The sequence below is a fragment of the Camellia sinensis genome, unplaced genomic scaffold (genome assembly GCF_055761805.1).
Source record: "Camellia sinensis isolate YWXY unplaced genomic scaffold, ASM5576180v1 Unanchor12, whole genome shotgun sequence".
In the NCBI taxonomy this organism is placed as follows: domain Eukaryota; kingdom Viridiplantae; phylum Streptophyta; class Magnoliopsida; order Ericales; family Theaceae; genus Camellia; species Camellia sinensis.
The window spans coordinates 6,920,715-6,937,546 of NW_028128998.1; the positions used below are offsets into that span (position 1 = coordinate 6,920,715).

The 16,832-nt window shown below is 35.2% G+C and overlaps 1 protein-coding gene across 10 annotated transcripts; it reads right to left on the bottom strand.

Annotated features, from left to right (window-relative positions):
- Positions 1 to 7,645: 7,645 nt before the first annotated feature.
- LOC145814600 (alpha-mannosidase At3g26720-like) lies at positions 7,646 to 16,568 on the bottom strand. 10 transcript variants are annotated; one of them, XR_014357938.1, is made up of 10 exons: positions 16,177 to 16,556; positions 15,133 to 15,298; positions 14,913 to 14,993; positions 14,781 to 14,835; positions 12,978 to 13,030; positions 12,677 to 12,790; positions 12,490 to 12,557; positions 12,327 to 12,393; positions 8,956 to 10,752; positions 7,646 to 7,924 (listed from the first exon to the last, which is right to left on the bottom strand). XR_014357938.1 is itself a non-coding variant. In XM_082911447.1 (9 exons), exons 5-9 carry the CDS (start codon positions 12,990 to 12,992, stop codon positions 7,896 to 7,898), a joined length of 303 nt encoding a protein of 100 aa, XP_082767573.1. In that variant the 5' UTR covers positions 12,993 to 13,030; positions 14,781 to 14,835; positions 14,913 to 14,993; positions 15,133 to 15,298; positions 16,177 to 16,568; the 3' UTR covers positions 7,646 to 7,895. The 10 variants fall into 10 exon arrangements, 7 of the variants coding, with proteins under 7 accessions (XP_082767573.1, XP_082767574.1, XP_082767576.1 ...); XR_014357937.1 differs by lacking the exon at positions 12,490 to 12,557; XM_082911447.1 differs by lacking the exon at positions 8,956 to 10,752 and having other exon boundaries at positions 12,480 to 12,557; positions 16,177 to 16,568.
- Positions 16,569 to 16,832: the final 264 nt, after the last annotated feature.

Consider the following 16,832-nt stretch of genomic DNA (forward strand, 5'->3'; position numbering starts at 1 on the left):
ACATGTGGCTAGCAAATAGATAAATAAGGCAAAAAAAGAAACTTACACTGAAGAATTTAAGGAAAGAAGAAACTGCAATGTTAGCAAACAGATAAATAAAGCAAAACAACATTCACAGCAAAATATTACTTCACAAGACAATGAAGAAACTACAATGTTAGCAAACAGATAAACAAAGCAAAAAAAGGAACTTGAAGATGAAGAAACTGCAATGCTTTTATAATTAGGCTCTTGCTCTCAACATCATCATACCAAAAGGTTAAAGAAGAAACTGCAATGCCTTTTATTTGAGTGGAGGGGGGGGGGGGAATTACAACAGGATAATAACAATTTGCGAGAAAAATAGAAAAGGAAAAAAAAAAAGGCACTACAGTGTTAGCAAACAGAGAAATAAAGCAAAAAAAGGGAACTTCAAAAGGAAGAAATTGCAATGCCTTTAATCGAAAAAAATTTAATTGGAAAAAAAAATTACAACAAGAACCACTGCAATCAAATTTGATGCTCAAAAGCAACACTATAAAATGATCATTCTATTTAATCAAAAACAGAACCAGCCAAGTGATTACCACCATTAAGAAATCAATTGAATGCTTTGTTATGGAACTAAATAAAGTAGAATTGAATTGTCTGACTCTATTATGGAAAATACAATAGTATAATACAAATACAATAGAGAAAGTAAAATTGAATTGAATTGAAGCAAGCAAATACAACAAAGATTTATTATGGAAAATTGACTTGCTCAATACTCCCAAATTTACAATAATAGAATTGAATGTTTTTTTTTCTTGGTAGTAGTAAATCATTGTGCTATTAATATTTTCAATTTTGGGAACCCTTAACCCAGAGAAAGAAGTTGAAGCAAGCAAATACAACCTGCAATGCGTTTAATTGAAAAAAAATTAACTAGAAACAAAAAAATTACAACAGGAACCACAACAATCATATTTGATGCTCAAAAACAACACTATAAAATGATTATTCTATTTAATCAAAAACAGAACCAACCAAGTGATAATTATATTTTGATAACCACCATTAAGAAATCGGTTGAATGCATTGTTATGGAACTGAATCAAGCATAATTGAATTGAATTGAATCCGACTCTATTATGAAAAATACAACAGTATAAATCAAAAACAACAGAGAAAGCAGAATTGAATTGAATTGAAGCAAGCAAATACAATAGAGATTTATTATGAAAAATTGACTTGCTCAATACTCCCAACTTTATAGTAATAAAATTGAATGTTTTTTTTTCTTAGTAGCAGTAAATCACTATTCTATTAATATTTTCAATTCTGAAGCAAATACAAACACAAAAGCAGTTGAAGCAAGAAAAAACAAACCCAAAAGCAGTTGAAGCAGGCAAGCAATTGAATCTGACTCTATTAGAATTGAGAGTCAATACACCCAAAATTTGAACTGCTCTTGGAAAAACACAGCCTCACCATGCGAGTGGGAGTTCGAAGGGAGTTGATGGTAACCAAAGAGAAACCCAACCAAAAACAACCGAAATCAAAACAAACAAAAATCATAACTTGCCAAGCATCGGTAGCAAAGAGGGTTTCGGCAAGATCTGTTGTGATGAGGAGAGGACTAAAGTGATGAAGGGGGATGAGGGAAAGGCTGATGGCGGTGTCGTAATGGCGGTGGTCGAGAGAGTTCTGTTGAAGAAGAAGAAGCAGAGAGGATCCAGCGAGGGAGAGGAGAGATGGTTGGTGGTTGAGAGGGTTCTGTTGAAGAAGAAACAGAGAGAGAGAGAGAGAGAGAGAGAGAGAGAGAAAGAGGGAATGTGGGAGGAGACGTGGGTAAGTGGGAAGGTTAAGGAAGAGAAATGTTTGGGCGGGAAGTAAATATATCTGAACCATTGATGTTATACTCAAGATTGATCTGAGCCTTTGAAAAGAAATGTATCTTTGATACATTTTATATATTTCAAAAAGAGTGATGTTACATGCATCAATTAGTGTACTAACTAGTGTACCAACACTAGCTATGACCTTATTCTTGACCCTACTCATTATACAAATTACAAATACCAAAAACATCTTAAATTAGGCCACATCATCAATTGGTAGAATAGTTAGTACAATAATTGGTGTATATAACATTACTCTTTCAAAAACCTTTTTGCTTTATTATAAAGATTTTACACTTATTTTATTTACCTTTTCTTTTCTTTTTTTTAAATCCCTTCACAAATCTGTAAACCAAATAGTGTATTCCTCCAAAATTTGTGCATGATTCTCTCTATGATCTCTATTGTTCCAAATCTCCATTTAAGAGAAGTACCTTGAAACTATAACGATTCTGGTTTTTCACCCGACCTTTGTTGTATTCCGGACTTGAGTCTTGTGGTTTAATATTATGTTATATGTGTTTTCCTCCTTTCTCCTCTCTGAATTTGAGTTTTGGAATGCCTTGGATGTGCTTGAAACAGGTTGGTTGCTTGTTGGTCTAGAATGTTGTTGCCCAGAATTTTGGTCTTCCGCTAGAGCGGGCCTTCTTGCGCTCGAGCAGGGTTTGCAAACACTCAGTACTTTGCACGTCTACAAAATACTAGAGGAGTGTTTTCCATGCTCGAGCGGCGTTTCCTACGCTCAAGCGGGTGGGCGCTCGAGCGTCCTTTCTTACGCTCAAGCGGTTTGCCTATTGTTTGCACAAATACTGAAGGTGTGCATTCTACGCTCGAGTGGAACAAAACCTTGTGTCTAACGCTCGAGCATTGACTTCTCCGCTCGAGCGGGATGTGCGTATATCAGATCGTGAAAGTGACGTTTTATGTCACTTTTTCATTTCTCTCTCTCTCTCTAAAACTTTCCAAAAACCTAGATTTGAACCTTCTCACTCTAGAATACTCTCTCTTTCTCTCTACATTTTGAGCTTGATCTAGTGGTTTCCTTACCCTAGTGCCTTATTTAAAAGGTTGGAGCATTTCAAGATCTTCATTTTCATCGGATTGAAAGTTGGTTTCGGTGTTGTTAGAGTTTCAATCTTGTCTTGCGTGGTATTCTCTTCTTGAGGTAGGGATATTCTACACTTTGTTATGATCTTTAACCTAGTTATTTGTTGTTATGGTTAAATGGTGAGATTTGGGGTGTTCTAGAGAAATCTAGGGTTTGGGTTCAAGTCTAAAAAAGAGGGGTTTCTATGTGATGTACGTAATTGATCAAGGGGTTTGGTTTTGAAGTTATTTTGTGTTAAAATAGTTGATTTTAACTTTTGGATCAATATTGGAAGAATGAGAAGTTTTGCCCTATTATATCTTGAATAATTGTTTTGTATAAATAATGAAATTGGTATGAAAAATGTGAAATTGAGAGGTTGTATGTATGAATGGTGTAGTTGGATTTATTAAATCATTCACCTATGGAAATTTGAGAAATTTCCTATTTTAAAGATTGTATATCTGTTTAGAAATATCTATCTTAGGCTATCAGTGGAGGATAGCTATGATTGTTGTAGAAATTGTATGAGGATTAGGTGAATTGAAACTAATTATTTTAATTGAGTCATTGAATATGACAGTATAATAAGATATTGAATATGCATAGTTGATAGTCACTGAATATGACGATGCTTTTAGATACATTGTATATGTATGACGTTTTGGGAGGAGAAATGGGATGTGCTTCATGTTTTGGGAGGAGATAGGGGATGGGCTCCATTGAAAATTAAGTTGACTGGAGTGTCCAGGGTGAAAGTCCCAAAATCTTATGTATACATGGGTGCCGATCCGCGGACAAAATCTTCATAAAATGGCAAGATCGAAGTGCTTGTATGATAGTTATGATGATCGAGAACCATTGAGTTGTAGTCTCGATTGGGTTATTGGGAGAATTATACATTTGGTACATGACTTGAAATGAAATGAATTAACTTGGAATGAATAATGGAAATGGGCTGAGATGTGACTATTTATATTGAATGGTCATGGGAAGAATGTAAGTTGGTCATCAATATTGAATGTTTATCTGACACTTATATCTTAGTTGAACCGCATATATTGTGTTAGACTATTTCTACTGGGCTTTGGCTTACCCTACTTGGGAAACCACTTTCAGGTACTGGTGACATGCCTCCTCCAAGGACATAGCTGAAGAGGATCTTGAGGACGGAGGCTCTATTTTGTTATGTAAATGTTTAAATGTTTAATCTAGCCAAGGGCTTTACATGTACAGAGCTTATGACTCTCTTTTGTTGTGACCAAGTAGTAACTTGAGAAGATGTAAGCCAATGGGGCATTTATATATGACTAAGCTCTTTTGTATTATTAACCTCATGTAATGAAAAGACTATTTACTCTGATTTATATAACTAGTAACCAATGTTTTGGGTTGTGTTTATTGTATTAATTTGGGGGCGTTACAAAAACAATCAAGATCTCAATAGAAAATCGAACCTCTCAAACTCTAGTATCTTTTCTACTCAGATAAATTACATTTTTTACCTTCTAATTTTTACCTGAATTTCACTTTGGTCTCTTTTTTATTTATTTATTTTTTATTTATTTTTATTCTTTCATTTTTCCATTATAACAATTAAGGTTTTAAATTTTAACTCGAATTTCAATTTTAGAATTTAAGTAAAAATGAAAACATGAATAGGCAAAGTAAAAATTAGTCTTTAGATTTTTTTTTTTTTTTTTTTTTTTTTTTTTTTGCCGTAGCCATCATGTGAGCACTTTAGTCTTTTATTTTTATTTTATACCGTGACTCCGTGAGTTGATGAAATGACTAAAATAAAATAATAGTTAAATCTAAAAACTTAATTAAAAGATATGAGACCAAAATAAATTCAAATAGAAATTGAAGGGTAAAAGTCTAATTTACCCTTCAATTATACCACATGTATAAATGGGCACTTTGGAGAGGTGAGTTATGCATATTCTAAACCTCTCTTAGGTCACAACAACAGTGGAAGGCTCGTTTGCATACACTTATGGTGGTTGTGTTGGTTTTGGGATTGTCAATGATTCTTGCTCCTAAAATTTGTCGTGCAAGGCATATAATATGCAAATCAAAGCTTGCAGTGAAGATGAAGGGGGGCTTTAGAGGACGAGAAGGCAGAGAAAAACGTAGTACTAATACTTGTACCTAGTTACGGTGGGTTCTCTCACCAAATTCATAGTCCCTCACTGCAATTTCTTGATCTTTTGCATGTGTTTTCAATCTCTTCCATAGTATAAAATCTTCTATATGAGTTTTCAATTCGGTTTATGATCGAATTTTGTACTTTTAGAAGAATTTTTTTTATTAAATCAAATTCTAGATGTGTTCAGGTCACTTAGGTGTTGTTTGATAAAATTGAAAATTGAAAATTAAAAATTTAAGTATTGAAAACTAAATGTTAAATTTTTGAAGTTGAAAAAACTATTTGATAAAAAATTAAGTGCTAATTAAAAATCAGTTATTTGATATATATAAAATCAAATTTGAAATCTATTTTTTTTAATTATATATTTTAATATTTATATTGTGATGGTAGTGGTGATAGTAGTGGCAGTGACATACTGGTGGTGGTGGTGGCAGCGGTGATGGTGGTGGTAGTGGTGGTGGTAGCAGTGGTAGTAATGATGGTAGTGTTAGTAAATGATGGTATTGTTTATGACAATAATGATAATGGTAGTGGTGGTGGTAGTGTTAGCAGTGACATGGTAGTGGTGGTGGTTGTAGTAATGGTGTTAGTGGTGGTGGTAACAGTAATGATGGTGATAGTGGTGATGGCGGTGGCATGGTGATGGTAGGGGTAGTAATAGTGGCGGTAGCATAATGGTTTTGATGGTTATAGTAATGGTGGTAGTGGTGGCGGTGGCATGGTGGTAGTGATGGTGGTGGTAGTAGTAATAGTGGCGGTGGCACTGTTGGAAATTCGAAATTTAACGGCGTTTAAAAAACGTAAATGTCACTATAGGTGTAAAAAATGCCACTAATTCTTTTTGTGATGCTTAGTGCCAAACGTCGAAGACAAGGCCATCGTTGTAGCCTTATGGCACTTAAGAAAAGCCGTTATATTACAATTGGCGGCGTTTTAAAAATGCTATCATAGATGTCTTCATATTTTAAAAATCTAACCGTTAACGGTATAATGGAATTTGAAAAACACTGTTGTAGTTTTTTTGTTTTTTTTGAAATTTCCAGCGGTGGCGTTTTAAAAACGCCGTTATAGCCTCTCTTTTTTCTTTTTCTTTTTGTGGAAATTATGCTAATTCTATATGATTGAACTAAAAATATACTTGTAATAAAGGTAAAAAAATAGCAATAATATGGATAATAATTTGCTGGTATTTCAATATGTTGAGTAAATGTAGGCTTACATGATTATTCTAAACCAAAATCGGGCAACAAACTTGTCAAATGACAAATACAACCAGCAGATTATCATAAATTTCAACCAAACTTCCACATAAATTTTCATTCAACAAACAAATAACCATAGGAATATCATAACCATCATCATTAGTTTAGAACTCCAAACAAACACAGATTATTGAAAAAACATAACAGAGACACAAACCACCAAAAACACAAATCTAAAAGGCAAGTTGCAATCCAAATTGTTAACCAATTGAGTCCATTGGTTTCAATTCAAACAAGCAATAAGCCTAGTAGTCATCACCCTCATCATCTTCTCCTTCAGCAAACTAAGCCCCAACTTCCTCATAGTCCTCCAAAGCAACCAAGTCCTCCCTAGCCTTAGAGAAGCAAATAAAGATTGTATCCATATTCTAGGGAAAAAAAACTAGGGCTAGATAATAAAAATTACATCTGAACACAAAATTAAAATAATATAACAGATCTTGAATTCATGAGTAAATAACATCCACAACTTGTTCAACTGGCATGTATTCATACCACCCCCCCCCCCCTCCAACCCAACAAAAAAAAAAAAGAAAAAAAAAAGAAAAAAGAAAAAAGAACCAAAGCACAATTAAAAAAAGAAAGAAAAAGAAATAGTTTTAGAACTCTTACTAGAAAATATAGAGTGGATAAATATAACATAATCAAGTGACTAATAACAAGGAGACACAAACTACCCTAGGCAATTCGACTCGGACTTCATCAGACTCTCTACTCAAGAAGTTTGCAAGAAGGCAACTAAGCTCACTCTGATCTCGCAGATTACATACTGGCAATGAAACTCTATGTTCTGCCTCCCATGAAATAAAAATAGTCACCACTCAAGGTACATACAGTAACCCTCTAGCAATAACAGTCTATGACAGCCCAGTACGATGACAACCAGTCCATATCCAATATAGCATCAAAAATCGACATGTCAATCAACGCAAATGAAAAAAGAAGTCGGCGACCGGCAACCTCTATCTCACAACCCCGACACCCCTATTCCAAGGCAATCTCACCACCAATAGGTAACTCTACACTGAGTGGAGATGCTAATCGAGCTAATTCTAACCCCAATGCCGATGCAATGCAGACGATATAAAAGAATAGAATGCATCCGTATCAATCAACACATTGGCAATGGAATTGCATAACAAGAAAGTACCTCTCACAACTGAAGGCGCTGACACTAAATCTGGCATGGTAACAACATACACACGTCCTGAAGGTCTCTGCTCTACTTGCTTTGTAACGCCTCAAATTTCTAGCCCAAATGATAATACAACAATCATGGCTCTTTTAAGGAAAACCGAATATAAATCTCCAAACTTACATTACATGATACAATAGTTCTTCATGCAACTATCCATTAATCTAACAAGAAGTAAATAAACAAATAAATACTCCCAAAGGGTTTACAAGTTTCCAAGGCTTGAGCCTGGTTACACAAAACGGTTATTCAAACCCACACACATACAATCCTTGGCTTACACACAGAGTCACAACAAAATGAGAGTTTCGTACTCTCAACACACATTTCCTCGTCTCTAGTTAGGCGAGACCACCACATCTTTTCCTGCACAAAAATCCTGTAGGGTGAGCATAAAGCCCAGTAGGAAATCCTTAACAAAGTATATACATTTTATGCAAGTCTCAAGAGATGAAATGCGCATGCCATGCTATGCCCTTTTGAAAGAAAATCACATCTTCATCTTTGAAAACCACCATGCTCAATGATATCATGCAATTTTAATTCTTCAAAACTTAACAATTCATTTCAAGAGCGGAAAATACGACTCTGGTAATCCCTAGGTTGGTGTCTGCAAGTAGACTATACAAGTACTACCAATTTATCATTTTTACCAACATTGACTAGAAGGCTCGACACCTATAATCTGTCATTTTTACTAGTATTAACTAGAAGGCTTGACACCTATTCAATTTCATCTACACCACCTGTCAATACTTACCAACGTATTTATCCCAAAACCAATTCATGGAAACTTGTTTCTCAACATTCTTTTCTCAATGCAAGTTTTCAAATCAACTTTCAAAGTTTAATGTAATCAAATGAATTGATACGCCAATAACACGATGAATATAAATACTTTTATTCCAATTCATCATCCAAGGAATAACACAATGCCCTCTTCTCAAGTATCCTCAACAATTAGTCATTTCAACACTATTTCAACGTTTTGAATAATAATTTCCAAAATGAACAACAATTCTCATATTCCCTGAAATTTATCATTTATATAAATATAAATAAGAAATATTCCAAACATCCATTTATTTTGATACACAAAATATAACAATATCATTCATGAATTTCCAGTCTCTTTAAAAAAATCTCCAAATTCTAGGTTTTCTCACAAAAACTATACAACTTAAATCTTTTGAAACAAAACTTTTCAAAATCATCTTTTCTTCAATCAACGAAAATCAAAACCTATAAGATCATTTTAAAAGAACAAGAGACAAACCCACTTTCAAAATCGCTCAACTTCTTGAATTAACAATCAATTTTCAAAGCTATTGAAGGATGATTTCGAAAATCATCTAGATCTTGTAAATATATATATATAACTCTAAGAAAATCCCTACCTCAAGTTTTGAAGAAGAAATGAGATGAAATCCCCAAAATCAATGGTGTTGAAACTCGATCTTCACTGCACACAACGAAGTCGTCGAGAAGCTAACCAACTTTGATGAAGAACTTATGGCAGAACTCTAATGAATCTTGAGAAATCAAGGTTTTGATCCAATTTGGTGTAGGGAAATATAGATAGAAGGGAGAGGAAATGTTTTTAGAGAGAGATATATACAAAACTGATCTGAAATATCAAATTCACGAATTGATATAACATGGTCCGCTCGAGCATGGAAAGCCCCGCTCGATCGTTGAATACACCTTCCCGGTACTTTTGCAGACAGGTCAAACTTCTAGAACCAAACATTCTCCGCTCGAGCGCATAAATGGCCGCTCGAGCAGACAAGCAACTTCGAATGCATTTTGCATTTTTTCTTTAGGGGTGCTGCCCCTCGACCCCGCCAGGGTGTTGCCCCCTCGACCCCCGCGAGCTGACCGAGCAGCTCGATCCCTGACCTGCCCAGTCGAAGTGCCAAAACATGAAAGAAGGGTCGAAATCGGGATCGCTACAACCTCACTCCTCGGAGCATACGTCTAATGCACTAACTAAGCCAAAGAGGCCCCCTGATTGGCCCTCGAGGCTTGTGCTGACTGCGCAGGCTGGTGGCTCTATGTCTACCTTGAACCAGACGCACCGAGTGTGCTACCCAACTGAGAGCAAAACCTCTTCATATGCCCTGATTGCACACACTGATAACAAGTGGGTGGCTACCCTCTCTCCTAACTCTGGCTTTGAGAATGAGCCGCAGGCGGTGCAGACTATTACCTTCATTCTCTCTGCGGGCAGGCTGGAGACTTGTGGCTCAACTGGCCACACTTGTAACAAGAGAAGCCTTCCAGATTACCTCTCTCTAATCCTGAACTTGGCACCAGAAAGGTGGACCTAGACTGTATTACTTGGGACTATTGTAGGGTGGAACCCCTTTGCCTCTTACTATCCCAGTTCTCTCCCTGAACCTCTTAACTCCTTCTAGAGCCTCTCATCTGTTCCTCCTCTTCTTGCACTATGGTCTTAAGATGAGCCGCCGCTTTCACAAGGCGTCTGTAGTCCCTAATCACTGACCCAATTGCCTTGAAAAGAATCCCGATCCTCAACCTTTTCTCGAACTCTATACAATGGCGTTCCTTTGTCGTCACGAGCTCTGATGCAAATCTAGAGAGGTTAGTGAAAGCTGCCTCAAACTCGATTACTGGCAAACTAAGCTGCTTGAGATTCAGAAACTGGTCTCTCAACTTGTCCCTAGCAGTGGGAGGCAAGAACTTGTCTTGGAAGGTGTTGACAAAGACCTCCCAAGTCACCCTAATGTGTCCCCCGCCCAGACTTCTACCATTGACTCGCATCCCCCTTCAGTTGAAAGGATGTCAAGGTCACTCTCAGCCAATCGTCCTTGATGCCAAGCATGTCAAATGTCTTCACCATTTGTTCTATCCACTCGTCCGCCTTCAGTGGCTCCTTCAGATCACCCAAAAACTCGTTCGAATTAGACTAGAAGAACTCCCTCTTCAAGAAGGACGACCTTCCTTCAGCAACTTGGGCCTTGACTTGATTCTCAGCTTTAAGAATGTCCATGGATTCCCGTAAAGCTCCGGCCATTTCACGAACCAAAGTGCCCACAGCCTACTGACCAACTAGCTAGGCCACATTAGCCTGACCACCCTTTTCTTCTTGCACCAGAATCTCATCCGGTAAAGACACCTCATGCCTTCCAGGCCTACCACGCCTACCATGACCACGTCCATGTCCTGACATCCTAATGAATGTAACAAAAGGAGTTAGCACATTTATAAATGTGTCGAAGCTAACTCACTCGCATCCTAATGCGGTGGACAACAATAATTCACTTTACATAAGCATGTAGTCACATAAACACATACGAATTTCTTTCCAAGATAATGACTGTCTCGCGACATTGCCAAAATTCCAATTAGAAACAGCAGTGATCAAGTGATCTTCTAATAGGACTTCTAGAAACCCGTAGACCTAATCAATATATTAGGAACTAAATCCCATACCCATATGACCACATATGCATGTTATCACATAAGCATACAATACATGCAAATATCTCTACCAAGCGAGACAAACCGATTATGGCAATAGCCACTTCCCACATACCCAAAGTATTCAAACTCGGTACGCTCTGATACCAAGTTATATTGCCTTAAAATAAATACAATAATCAATCCACAATATCAATAAATGACAACAATGATAAAGTGATCATCTTTTATTAAATTCAATTGAGTTTACAAAAGAGAAACATATGCGGTATACATTTATAATGCCTAGCCCTGAATCTATAGCATATATTGCGAACAAAAGAAAAGGAATGGAAGTTAAACAGATAAGAAATTCCCTAAGGGCTTACAGTTTTCCAAGACAATACTTGGTTACAACAAAAGTGGATTTAAGTCCAATATAGTTAAAGCCCTTGGCTTGCACAAAAAAAATTCAATAAGTACACACAAAAAAAAAGGAAGCTCTCGCTCCAAGTCCTCCCAAGCTATGCCTTGGAGAGGCATATCATCAGCACCTGAAATGTTTTTTCTAGGTAGGGTGAGCCAAAGCTCAGTAGAAATAATCCAACACAGTATATGAATCTTAACAAAGCTATAAGGTGAATGCATATGCAATTCTCATGCTAAAACATTTTTATACCTCTTTCCAAAACTATGCAATGCCAAGTATATATATTGATTCATAAATCATTTCCATTACAATAGAAAATGGGGTAGTGAATCACACTCTGGGAGTTTCAAAACAATATAACCTTTTTCGAAAATTTTATCCGAAGGAAACTGTAAGCCGGAACCCATGTAAACGTAGGCCAAATTTGATATTCCCTTCGGTAATCAAAACTACAAAATAGAACAAGTAAATTGCAATGAACACGTTCCATAAAAGCAAACCAAACTATGATGAGATTCGCTAGCCTTACGTAGAAAAGCTTCTCTTTGATATCCCTAACAGTCTCAAAGTTAGCAATCCTAATCACCATACCTTTACAAAAGACTTTTTTACTTTAATCAAAACAAAAGCAATTACTATGGAGAACAAGCATGCACATAAGAACATAGTTTATTAATTGAGGACATATGTTCTTCAGAGTCAAGAATTAAAAAGACAAACTTAATTTGATTAAAAAGAAGTTAGAGGATGAAAAAAATAGACTAAATAGTGGGATTCTCACAGCAACCATTGACTATTTTTGTGTGGCTAGTAGTTTTTGTTTTAGTATGAAAATCAATACGATCTAATCTTAGGAGCAACCATTAAATCTTGAAAGTTGATTAAGCAAAATGACAAAAATAGTCTAGTTTTTACCTAGATTACCAAAGTTGATTGGCGTAGTTTTATTTCCTTCCATAAGTTGAATGAAGCCATCATCAACCTGCAAGTTTGAAACAAGGGAAGGGGTAACAACTAATTTTATTAACACAACTTCAATAAACTTGAATGGTTGGAAAATCAACATACTGTTGCATACCACGACGAGAATGTTACACTTCTTTTGGTTCGCTTCAGTATGTGTATGTGCGTGCACACATGAAGTGACTACATACAGAAATCATGAACCAGCATGGAACAGAGCAGATTAAGAAACTTATGTTCTTTTCTTAGTGGAGATGTTGGGTACTCACAAGGGAAAATCAACAATGTCAAAAAATTATTACCATGTTAACATAATGAATAAACTCGTCCATCTGCCTGAACCATGAATTTGCATACTGATATCGAAAATTTGTCCCCATGAGCCACATTATTTGGTCTGTCCTGGTTACGTTAGCCTAAAAAATAAATACAAGTACACATGTAAACTGCAATGAGCATTGAATCGGACAATATCAAGAAAGAAATAGTAAATTCTTGGTTATACTTTTGAATTCCTGCCTTAAAATTGCACACCCATATAACATAATAAATCATGCCAAGAAAAGATAGTAAATTTATAATGTGTCTAACAAGACCAAATACCTTAGTAGCTAACATGGAGTCTCTGCCACTAACTTTGATGGATAATGATCGTTCTAGAATACAACCAATGTAAGTTACTAAAAATTCTTAGCCAATATAAATATAAGAAAAGTGAAACCAAATACTCATCAAGAACTTAAAGCAACTAGAGAATAAGAAATTGGTTAGTATTTCCGTCAACCAATGAACTTGAAATAGCACATCCTATCCATTAAGAATGCCATTTTTAAATACCAAATGAAATCCAACAAGAAATAGATTCATATCAACTAGTGTTACAATTATCTAGCTGCACAAGAGTAAAAAAGAAAAGCTCACCTCTAGTATATATGAGAATAAACTATTTTCATATTTTTTTGTTGCTGTGATTTTAGAGGCGTTGATACTATGTAAATCAAAAAAATTTAATTATATAGAAACTATCAAAATTAACTTTAAATCCATCAGTGTATCATCCCTTGTATCATATATTGAACTCCACCATGCCTAAATTCTAAACAAAAGTCAGAGACTAATCGCTTGTGAGGAAGAACTAATTGATCTAAAAATGTACCTAATGAAAAGCAAGAGAGATTGATCTAGTGTATTCAATCGATCCTGATCTGATCTAAGAATAAAAAATAGATAGTTAATCAGTAGATCTAATTTGACAATGAGAAAGTATATCTAATAGTTCAAACTCAAACACCAATTAACACTTGTTAATGGAAAACAAAATAAAAACGACTTACTTGAAACCTTGTTAATTAGCAAATCTAACAAAATGCGAGATAGGTCAGATCAAATCAGATCAAGTTAGGATTTTGATAAGATTAGGTCAACTTTCTTGTTCGATTTCGAATCTGTGATTTGCGAGAGAGATCGAGTTCGATGAACAGTTAGAGCGAGCACAGATCTAACAAAATGCAAGATACATTAGATCAGATCGAGTTCGGATTTTAATTAGATTAGATCAACTTTCTTATTTGATTTTGGATCTGTGATTTGTGAGAGAGATCAAGTTCGAGTTCGATGAAGAACAACTAGAGCGAGAGAGATCGATATTAATCGCGAGAGAAAAGAGCGATGTATAAGAGAGATTGTGTAATTTTTGGTAATTGGAATGGGGTTAAGTGTCTGTTAAGTTAAACAGACTTGGCTCATTGAGACCATCAACAGGCATCACGCCTTGAAAAGTACGCTGATTATTGAGATATATGACAGTGTTTTTAAAAACATCTTGATACAACTGCCATCATAGGCAACTTTTCTTGTAGTGATCATAACATGGAAGCCAAATCAAGTAAAGTGCATAAAAACAACAAAATGACTTTAGAATGAAATCACATATTTCAAAACTACGTAATTTGTTTCAACCTTAAACAATTATGATTGGATTACCATTACAAGATCACAGTACCCCCCAAAAAAAAAAAAAAAAAAACAACCAAGGATACTAATTCCTACTAAATACACCAGCCTAATTCTATCTCTCTCTGTCATATCTGAGTGCTTGGTTTCTTTCTCTCTCTAACATACAATAGCAAAACTCAAAGCACCTAACTAATCCTTCATAACTCTCCCAATGAAATCAAACATTTTTTTTTTAAGTAATCAAACAACATCATAAATAGTTATCAATTCTATTTATGGCCCTAAAAGAAAATATTAGCATTCATACTATTGCAATGATCACTTAATAGATTTCAAGTAAGCAAAGGTCATCAATCAATTTAGAAAGCATACACAGCAACAAAACCAAAAAATGTCTTAATAGATTTAGAAAGTTGAGATATTAAAAACTTGCGATGTTGGTACTTTTACCCTATTAGTTCTCCTTCTTATTCTTCTTCTTCTTCTCTTCTTTTGAAAGGTGAACCTACATTTAATAAGAACAAGTATTTTAATTAATAAGGTCGTGTATTGTCAAAAAGGTTTTGGTTATTGATTGCTCACCTCTTGGGATGAAAATATATGAGATTGCTGTTAATGTGGCATTGGCCAAGCAGTTGGATGACTACTAAGTAAATCCACAACCTATCATTCAATAAGAGGCTTAATTAAGTTGTATAGTAGCTCTAGAAAATACTAATATCTAAGAACAACCCAACATTTATAAAAAAAAAAAAAAGGAAAAGAAAAAAAAAGAGGTGATTAGTAAATGAAATAAAATTACCTTATGGAAAAAAACAGAGATCTTTAGCCATCAAAAAACAGGAGGAAAAGAGCTTTTTATGCAGAGCTCAGATTCTTGTTTTGTTCATCCCCTTTTTGTTGTACATTCAGCTGCTGACTTCTCAACCACAACTACCATTTTTTATTTTGGATAAAAATGAATCTTCCTATAAAATGTTCAAAAAATTTTGAAATCAAACTAACAAAATTAGCACAATCAATCAATAACTGAATCAAGTACACTATAAAAACTACAACTTAAAGTCTTTAACACATGCAAAGTTACATATATTGAATTCACCCCCTCCCCCCCCCCCCAAAAAAAAAAAAATAAATAAATAAATATATTTGTATACATATTAGCAGACCATATAATAATGTGAAAACACATGGGTAAATAGTGTTTCAGAACAACTATAGGCAGAGACTATTTTATATGTATTTTATCAATACATGTGGATCAATACTTTAATGCCATGAATACATTCTATGATATCAGAAATAGACTAAAACCCAAAGTTCCCAATGATCCTTTAGTCCACAAAACAACCTTTAATCAATGAGTTCTTCCATAGCCTCTTTTCTGGACTGGTAAATGGATTACATAGCTAAAATCTTCAATAGATGAAGGTCAAAACCCAAAACACTTTCAATGCAGAGTGACCAACCAACTAAAGACTTCAATAAATGGGGATTTAACAGAAACATGACTTGTTTCTATTATATAAACAAAAATAAATAGGGATTTTAATTTTCTACTTCTTTTGTTAAATGACTTGTTTTTTAATAGTGATTTTTCTTTTTGTTTGGCTATTTTCATGAAGATTAGGGTGAAAATGCATAACAGAAAAGCACAAACCAGAGCACCAGATCTTGAAGTTAATTAGAGTAAACCAGAGCTGGAAATTAATTAGTGTAACCCTAACACAAACTTGCAGAGGAACAAAGAAAAAGATCGATATACATATACAAATACATATATATATATATATATATAGAGAGAGAGAGAGAATACGAAACTGAGATTGTAAACGGTGGTGCTCACCTTAGTAGGCGATGGTGCTCGCACTCCTCGTCAGTGTAGATGGTGACGGCAGTGGAGTTTCGAAATTGAGAGGGAGAGGGAAAGAGAGAGAGAGAGAGAGAGAGAGAGAGAACTTCGAAATCAAAATCGCTTTGAGATGAAATCAATAATATGAATCACTGAATTGAATCTCAAAATTGTCGAGCAATCTTTGCTTCCTCGATTTCGATTCAACGAAATCGCTCTAAGATGAAATCACTGAGAATGATAATTAGGGGTTAAAGAGAGAGAGAGAGAGAGAGAGAGAGAGAGAGAGAGAGAGAGAGAGAGAGATTTGACATCGAAATAAGGGGTTTGAAAAAAGTGAAAGAGGGTGCGCGTGAGACTTCACGCATTTAAAGGCATTTCTAAACGCCCTTTAGTAGTAAAATGATATCATTTTAATTAAAGAAAAATGCGACGTTTATAAAATGCCATTAAATATTAAGAAAAATGGCATTTAAAAAAATGTCATTAAAAAAACGCCGTCAAAACCCGTATTTCCTGTAATGTGGTTATAGTGGTGGTGGTGGTAGCGGTAGTGGTGGCGGTGGCATGATGGTGGTGTTGGAAATTATGATTTTTTATAGGCTTATTTTGGGCTAACTTTGAGCTCAAGTTTAAGTAGGGCCCACACA

What these genes read in the sequence shown, in the direction of transcription:
- LOC145814600 (XM_082911445.1), bottom strand. An exon ending in TTATTCATTATGTTAACATG is followed by an intron (nt 12,558 to 12,676) that starts GTAATAATTTTT and finishes TTCTGTATGTAG; the next exon opens with TCACTTCATGTGTGCACGCA. An exon ending in AATCAACTTTGGTAATCTAG is followed by an intron (nt 11,536 to 12,326) that starts GTAAAAACTAGA and finishes AAAACATTTCAG; the next exon opens with GTGCTGATGATATGCCTCTC.